Genomic DNA, 11,477 nt, shown 5'->3' with positions numbered 1-11,477 from the left:
TAGCCTCATCATTAACGAGTCACATGTCTTCCGCATTGATGACGTCATAAGCATTAACGTCCCCGTATGTCAGAATCACGTGATTACTTCTGGATAATTGCATGACGTCATAGTTAGCCGAACCTAACTACCGCAAGATGCAGCAATGGAAGTTGAAGAGCGCGAAGTAAAGAAATAATCGAGAATGAAGCTGTTCGATGTCGCACATCGTTTAAAACAACCATTGAATTTTAATCGCAACAACCTTTACAACATTTCAACCAGGATTCAAAGACAGTATAAGGTAAGTTTTATATAAGTTATTTAAATGTAAGTGTGGTGTATTTGGTGTTGTATTTTCAGAATAATGTGGGGTTTTTTAATCTAATTGTTGAATGACCTTTATTTGTCTACACTTACAAGGCTGAATACGTACAAAAAATATGATGGACTGTTTGTAGGTAATACTAGAGATGCAAGTATTTCAACGGAAATAAGTCTACATGAAATGTAATTCAATCCTTCAAACCACCTGAATGCTTTGGTTAAGATACTGTCACCATAATGAATTGGTGAATGTCCTAATCAAACTGAAACTTTTATGACCAGGCAGTGTTTTACAGGTAGTATAGTCCCATTATATAATGGTATGGTAAGGTTCTATTGTAAATTGATTTGAAAGGCGCCTTGTAGTTTTGCGCCATGGAGAGTTTCCTTTAGCTCAGTCGGTAGAGCGAAAGACCAGTAAGCCGAGGGTCGCGGGTTCACAGTTGGAGACACATTACTCGCTTTCCTATTACAGTGATATCACACATCCATTACAGGGACCGGGCACGAATTCAACTTATGAAATAATAATTTATTATTAGGTTTACTCTTTATTAAAGTTATTGCACTAAAAACAACGGATTTGGCACGGGTTTCCTCCCCACGATCCATATATATATCTCTGAAGAGCTTGCTCCAAAGCAATGTGAAAGCGCTAGTGTATTTCTGGTTTGTGTTTTTTTATTATTATTATTATATATATCTTGATACATATACAGTATGTCAACATGGACCGTGGGTAAGAAATTTGTGCCAAGTCCCTGTGATTTTAATGGTATGATCTAAATAAAACGGCGTCTAACATGACCGGATAACCGGTTACCGGTAAATTTTCCCGTCCTCGTCACCGGTTAATCGGTTAACATGGTCGACAAAGAAGCAATAACAGATCAAATATCTACAGATGTCTCATCCGTTACGTATTGTACATCCCATTATAACGACGAGATCAATTTATTATCAGGATAATTTACTGACATCAGTAACAATTTATTATCAGGATAATTTACTGACATCAGTAACAATTTATTTTCAGGATAATTTACTGACACCAGTAACAATTTATTATCGGGATAATTTACTGTCACCAGTAACAATTTATTATCAGGATAATTTACTGTCACTAGTAACAATTTATTATCAGGATAATTTACTGACATCAGTAACAATTTATTATCAGGATAATTTACTGACATCAGTAACAATTTATTTCCAGGATAATTTACTGACACCAGTAACAATTAATTATCGGGATAATTTACTGTCACTAGTAACAATTTATTATCAGGATAATTTACTGACACCAGTAACAATTTATTATCAGGATAATTTACTGACATCAGTAAAAAAAATTTATCAGGATAATTTACTGACACCAGTCACAATTTATTACCAGGATAATTTACTGACATCAGTAACAATTTATTATCTGGATAATTTGCTGACATCAGTAACAATTTATTATCAGGATAATTTACTGCCACCAGTCACAATTTATCATCAGGATGATTTACTGACACCAGTAACACGCTTAATACCTAAACACCGGGGAGGGGAACTGTTTTAAAAATGTCAAGCCTGTGACACGGACCGTAAAACGTGAAGACTATAAAAGAACACAAGAAGTAAGATTCGTTACAAAAATGTAGTTATTGTAATATGTCGACATCCGATCCCGAGATGTGTGGATCGATCTCAGAACGGTTGAATTTCTCGGGAAGTTAAGATCATCCACCGTCCCGTGTTGTTGAAAGTTCCATTTACCCGATTTTCTCGGGATTGCCTGCAGGGAGTCTAACATATATATTGTTCAGTGAGGGAGCCACCAGCTACTACAATGTGCTTCACCTAAAATGACACTAGGTATTAACGGGACGATTTTACCCATCAAACGTTTTGGTGTAAGATCGACAATTTTCCCCCCAAATATATAACATAAAAGATAAAACGTATATGGCATGTATATCTGTAGAGAATGACACAAATTCTAAATAATGTATATTATATCTTATCTGCGTTATTCAAAGCAAAATCATTCAGTAATTATTGTTTTCTGTCGACAGAATGCTACTAATCAGAGTACAGATCAAGGCAGTCCTAAATCAGGATGGATAAAAGAGAAAGTAATGCTTTCGGTTTGTCAACCCAGAAGCAATCCAGCACCTCTAGACCTTGGTCAACTGGTGTTTGACCAAAAGAAGACCAAGTCATGCTCTATGAACAATAACAAGGTAAGAAAAGTCATACATATCATATTGCAGCCCAGTTTGTTTCGTGGATTTAAAAATTTAACAGCTTTGTTCTACGACAATCTCAAAAACCAAAATCATGGCCAACAACATATTCACTCAGTATATATGTCATCAGGGCTCTGTCTCAAGAGCCTCTGTAGGGTCTGAGAATATTCGAGGTGTAATATTCGAACCCTACCTATGAAGCTTAGTTTTTCAAGATAACGAGACCTCGGACTAGCTCGTTGTCATAGTTGTCTCCATTGATAACCCAATTTATTCAAATTGCTCGAGAAATTTTGCAACGAGTCTCCCATGCTGTTCGTGAGGTAGCCATCAGCTACTACAAGGTGACATCCTAACAAGGATGAAGTCCTCGGCCTACAATGTGATCCACTAATCTTCCAATTGTAAGCCTATATTTTTATTTGCTTCAATATCTAGCTAAATCTTATTAATATTCATCTGTTAGCAGACATACTGGAGGAATATGATAAAAGAAAACTTTCTTGTATTGGTATGCAAGCCGACTAGAAATCATCCACAACTTGATCTCGATCAATTCAGCGAATCCACAAATGTCAAGGTAAACAACGCAATGCCATTTAATTATTTGATGTCTACACAATCTTTCATACTAACATTCGTTATTATTTTTCTTCCAATTAAATCAAATTCATTTGATTATGACCGTAGCAAATTCTGATAACGTTTGTCGAAATCAGAGGATAATTTTACAAGTTCTAATAACATATCAAAATTATATAATTCAGCAATACGCAGACCGTGATTTACTGGGTATGGGTACATTTGGACCGATCCCCGCTGTACCGACGACTACTTTGGAGGAGGAGCGGAACACTCAGTCCTTTGATCGAATCGATGAGGCGAGACAACTGAGATCGTCCGTGTTGTTCAAACCAGGAATTTTCAGCCCTAGCTACTCACCGCAACAGGTACTTCAAAGTTCAATACCAAAATTAATTCCTTTAAAAAATCCTTTCGAAGTTTAATCAGTTCTTAAAATAATACTAAAAAAAGTAACAAAACAACTCGGATTGTAAAAACATTAATTATACAAATTGAGATTTTGTTTGTTTAAAAAAAAATCCATGTCGTATTTCATGATTTCAAACTTGATTGGGTCAGATGGTGATTTAAAAAAAATCATATTTCTTGTTAGGAAGTTAGGATATATACATATAACATATTTTGAGGTGACTTTTAAAAGTTAACCAGATCAAGTAAGTGATTTTGATTTCTTCAGAAAGAAAACTTATCTTTTACCTTCAAGATGTTTATATATCTTTTCAATTGTGTATAATCTTCTTTTGCTCTTTATTTCACACTTATCCTATTTTTACTCGACGTTTCCAGGTACACCTGGGCCAACAAACATTGTCGATCGGTAGTTCGTCAAGAGAAGCAGTCACTCTTCCACCTCCAAATCTACTTCCGGTAAGAACCCCAATATCTCATTTAGTTCTATGGAAAGTTTTATTTGGAAGAAATGATAAAACACATGAAAGAGAACCTTTGTAAATGCACATTTAAAGGTTATTCATATTCCCACTCTACAAAATAGAAACGTATAAAACTGCTTCCCGTAGAACACCTTAGCCCACCTGAGTGTACAGACTTTCGTTTTATAGTATTGTAAAGAGTAAACGTATACCTTTTACATCGATATCAAGATTTGTATAAATATTCCAAACAACTATTGATTATTAGTTGCATCATTTAATTAATCGTTATATTTTGTCGAAACCAGGTCTGAACAACATTTAAGGGGGATTTGGTGAATAAAACATTTCACCAACAAAATTGAATACATTTAGGTTGAAGTAACCACAGATAATGTATCTTTAATATCTTGATGAAGGCCGTGTACTACTAACGGGTTGAGTGTCTGTACGTGCTGTGGTTATGTTCGTAGCTCAAAGATTTGCACAGGATATCTCATTAACCTCTCAACATATTTGTTTCATATTCATATTATATTACCACGATATGGAGTTCTTATTTAATTCGGTGGGCATCAGTCAATGTTAAAGGGATGCAGATCAAAGTTTACTTTTCCACTCTGAAAAATAGTACTGGGACATAAAAAAATCACATATTATGTGCAACGTTTATTAGGAGAGATTTGGTACATCTTTAATATTCAGGTGATCACGACCCCAGAATCCTCAGCATTGAACAACCCCGCCATTGGGTTATTTGATGCCGTTAGTATTCCATCCGTGGACGCGTGCCTTTTCCCTATTGTGAGTTTGACAGAGAAACCCGCATCTAATGCCGTCGTTTTGTCAAATGTGCCACCAACCATTTTATCAGCCACACCAAGTCGAATTGCTGCCGCACCCAGTTCGGTATGTTTGATTAATAATTGTTTATATGTAAAGAAAAGCCTCAGATAAATCCATCTTAATGCTGATTGATTGTTAAGACCAACGACTTTCTATACAAGAGAAAACAGAAACGGCGTATAAGGTTCGATGTATATCCATAGTTTCCATATATACCTACATTTTTGACGAAAAAATGCAGTAAGGCTGACATAAAATGGGAACATTAACATGGAACATATGATGTGAAGTTACTTGTTCTGTTTTTGGTGAATATCAACAAACTTATGATTGTTTCCTTTATGTGTTATAGTTGCCAATGGTTCCAGCACCTATCCAGCAAGCCATACAATCAGCTGTCTCAGTTTCTCTAACATTAACCCAAGGAAGATTTTACTCTTTGACAAGAGACATAGGAGGTTCTGTGACGTCTGATTGGAACGAAAGACTGGATATTAATGATGTAGCAGTGCCTTCAGCCCACTCGGAAGGCGGAAGATCAGCCGCTCTGGAATCACAACTGATGGCGCTGATTGAAACACCAAAGAGCGCATCTCCACTTCCTGTCGCCATTCAGCAGAATAGAAGGTCTCTGTATGGGAAAGTTCCACCACCCGCACCCGCCGGTCATGGTACCGAGATTGGCAATCTCTCTGGAATCACTGCAGCCATACCTTCAGCCAAGTCGGAAGGCGGAAAATCAGCCGACTTGGAATATCAACTGATGGCGCTGATTGAATCACCAGAGGATGTAGCTCTTCCTCCTGCCGCCATCCAGCCGGATAGGTCTTTGTATGGAGAGGTTCTGCCTCCTGTCGCTCACAGTACTGCAGTGATGGGGTATCGTCCATTTACAACAAACAGAAGTGGCAAGTTTTCATATTATCGATGAGAGACAATGATACAAGTATTTCAAAACATTAAATTGTATAACATAAAATTGCTGAGTATATTTTGGTATCTGGCTAAACAAACACAAAAACCGGGAATATTTATACACAACAAATATTTCATGTGATACAGTATGTTTGAGTGTTTATCTAATATAATATAATGTCTGTGTATTTTCAGAAGGAGTGTCTTATGTATACGAAGAGTCCCATTACAATTTCCGTGTCAGAGGACAAAAAATAGAAACGGCTGATGCTGCTGTAGACATTCTGTCTATAGCAGACTTCATTTTCCAAGTAAATCAAGACACGGGAATCATCAACGTGATTGGATCCGGGATGTTCGGTGCGGTGAGTAGAAATGCTGCTTACCCGTAGGTGAACATTGCTTCTTTTACTAAAACACAAATACCAGATTACTAATGTTAAAATTTAGAAGAGGCAGGTATATTGTGAATATTCAAATGAGTTAACTATAATATAGAAATGCCACTTTTTAAAGGCCTATTAATATATATGTTACATTGTACATAGGAATTTCAGGAAATATCTTATTTCACATAGTGATAATTTTCCCACTGTAAGACGTATATGCTATTTGTTTAGGTTTGCACGGCAACACACCTTCCTTCTGGCAATACCGTTGCAGTCAAATCACCGTTTAATCCATTAGAAGAAACGGAAAGAATAATTGCAGAAGCCAGGATGATGGAACTTCTCAAAAGCACAAGATTTGTGCCGAAGCTTTACGGCGTGCTCCCAAACCCTCTAGATCCACGGAAACTTTTAATAGTAATGGAAATGGTCGGGTCTGGCGTTACTCTCCGAAACAAGCTCTTTGGAAATTCCCTAAATGAAAGACAGAAATTGTCTATAGCACTTCGTCTGGCCATTGGACTCTATAGTGTCCATCTCAAACAAGTCCTATTAAATGACTTGAAAGACGATAACATCATCATCTATGGATCAGAACTACAGGCTAAGTGAGTACACTGTTATTATCAATAATAAAAAATAACTCCAACGATTATTACATTTTATCTACTTTACAAATAAAAAAAATTTCAAGAAGGTAAATTTTTAACTGATAATATTGTTAAAAAACCTGTAATTACACTTTCTATTATACAAATTCATACTAAACACACATGTTTTTATAAAATATAACATCACATGAGACTATCAATGCAATATGAAATTTATCAAGTACTTTTGTACGAGAAATATATTGAATTTAAAAGGGAGGGTACACATTTTTTTACAGGAATCTTGTTAGGTGGCGCTGCGTATACAGCATTTGCCAATTTTCGTTTTAGTGTCTAAAATGACATGTATTTGGTAAAAGTCTATCATAATATCATACATAAAATAAGATGCGGCCGTAGGCCGCCATGCACCACCTCCTTTCAATGAGTATAAAACTATACTTTTAATTAAACTAAAGAAAACTTCACTCAGCGGCCTGTAATTCATATATCTTATTTCTGACACTTATTATTTGTTATGTATTTTGTATTATAGATTCATCGACTTCGGTCACGCCTCCTGCGGATTTGAAAAGCGGTACACAGGCGATACATCCAGAAGTATTCATTTGGCGCCCGAGGTCAGAGAAGGCGAGGCCACCACCCCTTCATCAGACATTTACAGTCTTGGTTACGTTATGGCACTGTTCCGTGTGGACTTGTTGGCAGATCTTGTAAACCAATGTAAAAGTCCAGACCCAGGCCAGCGACCATCACTGCCAGTTATTGTTAGAATGCTTAGTGATTTACTGTAGATAACGGATGATATCTTATGTACATGTATTTCCTTTATTCTACCATTCATCAAACATCCCACTTGAAACTATTTGAATATTATTTTTCTGTTAATATTACTTTTGGGTCTAAACAGTAGAGCAAGAGTTAATAACAACCAAATCCACGTGAACATTTAATTGCTAAACAGAGGTCGGAGGAACAGCATCATCGACATTTATCAATGACAAAAACTCTTTTGGAACAGCCAAACACAGAGGCATGAAGGGCGAATGACACCATAAGGAACATGAGTCAAGAACGCGTCTCTGGGAACATTCAAATTCTAAAAAAAATAAGGCATCACCGGCACAATTGATGGAAGCTCTTCGCGATCATTTCATTATTGAACATAAAGGATCAACGGTTAAATATTGAACAACTCCCAGGTTTGTCGCCTATCATGAGCAGCTCTCTTGAGGGACATTCTGAGACTGAGGGATTAGTGGCAAAGTAATGACATTTCTGAACATTCCTGTGTTGAAAAAGCAGAGACAGTTGTGCAATTATGAAGATTACAGGATACAAGAGGCACATTTATCAAAAGCACTTCGGTAACATTCCGTAAACAGGATGCTGAACTCTTACGATACTGAAACAGAGTGGCCAATCAATCCTTAAGGAATATTCTAATGCTGCAAAAAAGGAGGAACAGTGGCAGTGTATCGTTATAACATTCACAACAATTTCGGGAAATGTATACGCTGCAAAGAAAGGATAGCGGCACAAGTTCAGTGGCCTTACTAGATTTTTGATAATTCTGCATAGCTCAAAGGGCAATTATTAGCCTCTTCTTGGGATCCTCAAGCACCTAAACGAAGTGATCAATGGCGCTATTCTAAAGAGCTCTTTGGGAACATACACGTGATATCAAGAAGTTGTCATAAGCGTAAATACGTCCATCCCAACGCTAAAATTGGTGATCAATAACAATCAATGGCAGCTCCTTTGGAACATTCCACTGTGAAAAAGAATGAATGAATGACACAATCAATGGCAGCTCCTTTGGAACATTCCACTGAATTAAATGGCAGCTCCTTTGGAACATTCCACTGAATTAAATGGCAGCTCCTTTGGAACATTCAACAGCAAAGTTGAAGGGATCACAATGTCACAATCAGTGGCAACTCCTTTGGAACAAAAAAACAAAACAAAAACAAAAAGAATTTAATAGTAGTTCCTTTGGAATGATTCATTCAAAAAGTGAAGGGATGAATGACACAATTAAAGACAGCTCCTTTGAAACAATCCACTGATCAATGACAAAATAAATGGCAGCTCCTTTGGAACATTCCACTGAATAAATGGCAGCTCTTTTGGAACATTTCACTGTAAAGTTAAAGGGATAACAATCAATGGCAGCTCCTTTGAAACATTCCACTCCAAAAAATGATGGGATGAATTACAATCAAAAGCATCACATCCCACCGTCAAAAAGGGGATCAATGACACAATCAATGGCAGTTCCTTTATAAATTTGTCTGTAAATTGGAAAGGATCAATTACAAAATCGATTGCAGCTCTTTTGGAAATTTCCGCTGAAAAAGGTGGGATCACAGTGGCATAGTCCAATGGCAACGCCTTTGGAACATTTTACTGCAAAATAGAAGGGATGAATTACAATCAATAGCAATCTCTTTGGAACATTCACTGCAAAAAAAAAGGATAACTGAAAGTATCAATGGCAGTTCCTTTGGATCATTGTAATCAAATAAAAAAAGAAGGGATGAATTACAATGAATGGCAACTGCGTTTGAAAATTCCACTGCAAAACATAAGGGAACAGTTACAATCAATGGCAGCTGCGTTGGAAAATTCCACTTCAAAATAAGAAGGAATCAATTACACAAATAATGGCAGCTTAATTGGAACATTCCAATGCCAAATTGAAGGGAAATTATAGCTCTTCGGAACATTTCATTGCAAAATAGAAGGAATGAATGACACTCCTTTGGAACATTCCACTGTAAAAAAGAAAGGATCAATATTCAATAACACTAATCAATAGCAGCTTCTTTGGAGCATTCAATTGCAAAATAGGAAGGGATCAACGACACAATCAATGGAAGTTTCTTTATAAATTTGTCTGCAAATTGGAAAAGATTAATCACAAAATCGATTGCAGCTCTTTTGGAAATTTCCGCTGAAAAAAGGTGGGATCACGTTGGCACAGTCAATGGCAACTCCTTTGGAACATTCCGCTGAAAAATAGAAGAACCGAAGGGACCAATGACAAAATCAATGGCAGCTCCTTTGTAACTTTCCACTCCAAAAAAAGAAGGGATAAATTAAAATCAATAGCAAGCTCTTTGGAACATTCCACTACAAAAAGGGGGATCACAATCAATGGCAGTTCCGTTGGATCATTCCAATCAAATAAAAAAGAAGGAATGAATTACAAGCAATGACAGCTGCGTTGGAACATACAATCAATGGCAACTTCTTTATGATATACCACTGCATGAAAAGAAAGGGATCATTTAAAATCAATGGAAGCTCGTTTTGAACATCCACTGCAAGAAGAAGGGATCAATGACACAATAAATGGGAGCTCCGTTGTAACTTCCACTGCAAGAAGAAGGGATCAATGGCACAATCGATGGCAGCTCGTTTAGAACTTTTCCCTGAAAAAGGGGAGATCACAATGGCACAGTCCATGGCAACTCCTTTGGAACATTCCATTACAAAATAGAAGGGCTCAGTGACAAAATCAATGGCAGCTCCTTTGGAAAATTCCAATCCGAAAAAGAAGAAAAGAAAAAGAATTGCAGTCAATGGCAAGCTCTTTGGAACATTCCACTGCAAAAAAGAGGATCATTGACACAATCATGGCAGTTCCTTTGGATCATTCCACTTCAAAACATAAGGGAACAATAAAAATCAATGGCAGCTCCTTTGGGATAGTCCACTACATAAAAAGAAAGGAGCAATTACAATCAGTGGAAGCTCCTTTGAAACATTCCACTGCAGAAAAAGAAGGATTAATGACGCAATCAATGGCAGCTCTTTGGAACATTCCACTACAGAAAACAAAGAGATGAATGGCACAACCAACGGCAGCTCCTTTCGATTCCATATTTTCCATTCCAAAAAAAGAATGGACACAATAATAGGCAGCTTCTTTGGAACATTTCACTGTATAACAGGAGGGATCAATGACACGATCAATGTCAGCGCCTTGGGAACGTTCCAATTAATAAAATGAAAAGGTCAGCAGGGTCATCGAGATAATATGATACATCATTATTGCGATTTCTTCAAATCCAAGCCCAGGAATTGTCCGAAAAACATTGGATCAGAAATATAAAACCTTTATCTACTTGTTATCCAGCAATCGATTGTGCAGGACTTTGTAAACATATTAGTGCTTTTCTAATTATATTTTACAATTGATAAGCTAGTAGCAAAATTGATACCACTATAATTAACAGTAACAATTTTTGTGCATCTTTTAAAGCGACGATAATTGTTTCAATTTTTGTTTTGGTTTTTGCATTTATTCTGTTTACTAAAAAGGATTGTTTTATTGTAATTTTAAAAGAATGTTTCCTACTTTCAAACGTAGTAACACTTAAAACAATAATGGGTGGGGTTTACTTCCACGGGTGGGTGTGGCATACCGTGCTGTACAGAACAGGATACGATCCTCTGGCACACTGTGAAAAGTTGTAAGATCGTAAGTCACTGGCGTGGATGGAATAAGTCCGTAAACTTGGCCTGCTGTACATCAGAGATTGCCACTGAAATATTTATGATAATGGGTAACTTCGATTTGATATTTTCTTTTCGGAAGATTTTAAGAGATTCAATGAAATTTTCGAACCATGTTAAAGTTTCATTCGATAAAAATAACTTGAACTAGTTAGTAAGAACTACTTTGAGACTGTTTGAATCCTGTGGCAC

The 11,477-nt window shown here is 36.7% G+C and overlaps 1 protein-coding gene across 1 annotated transcript; it reads left to right on the top strand.

Annotated features, from left to right (window-relative positions):
* The first annotated feature begins 3,027 nt into the window (after positions 1-3,027).
* Positions 3,028-7,555, top strand: LOC117338882. Its single transcript, XM_033900246.1, has 8 exons — positions 3,028-3,123; positions 3,311-3,493; positions 3,915-3,995; positions 4,706-4,909; positions 5,199-5,754; positions 5,957-6,126; positions 6,382-6,758; positions 7,297-7,555. Exons 1-8 carry the CDS (start codon positions 3,028-3,030, stop codon positions 7,553-7,555), a joined length of 1,926 nt encoding a protein of 641 aa, XP_033756137.1.
* The last annotated feature ends 3,922 nt before the right edge of the window (positions 7,556-11,477 follow it).

The sequence above is a fragment of the Pecten maximus genome, chromosome 12 (genome assembly GCF_902652985.1).
Source record: "Pecten maximus chromosome 12, xPecMax1.1, whole genome shotgun sequence".
Classification (NCBI taxonomy): domain Eukaryota; kingdom Metazoa; phylum Mollusca; class Bivalvia; order Pectinida; family Pectinidae; genus Pecten; species Pecten maximus.
The sequence above is the reverse complement of the archived record's forward strand: the minus strand, read 5'-3'. Positions and strand labels throughout refer to the sequence as shown.

Coding starts and splice junctions, on each gene's coding strand:
- LOC117338882 (XM_033900246.1), top strand. CDS start 3,028: ATGATAAAAGAAAACTTTCTTGTATTGGTATGCAAGCCGACTAGAAAT. Junction 3,124..3,310: donor GCGAATCCACAAATGTCAAG/GTAAACAACGCA, acceptor TATATAATTCAG/CAATACGCAGACCGTGATTT. Junction 6,759..7,296: donor GGATCAGAACTACAGGCTAA/GTGAGTACACTG, acceptor TTTGTATTATAG/ATTCATCGACTTCGGTCACG.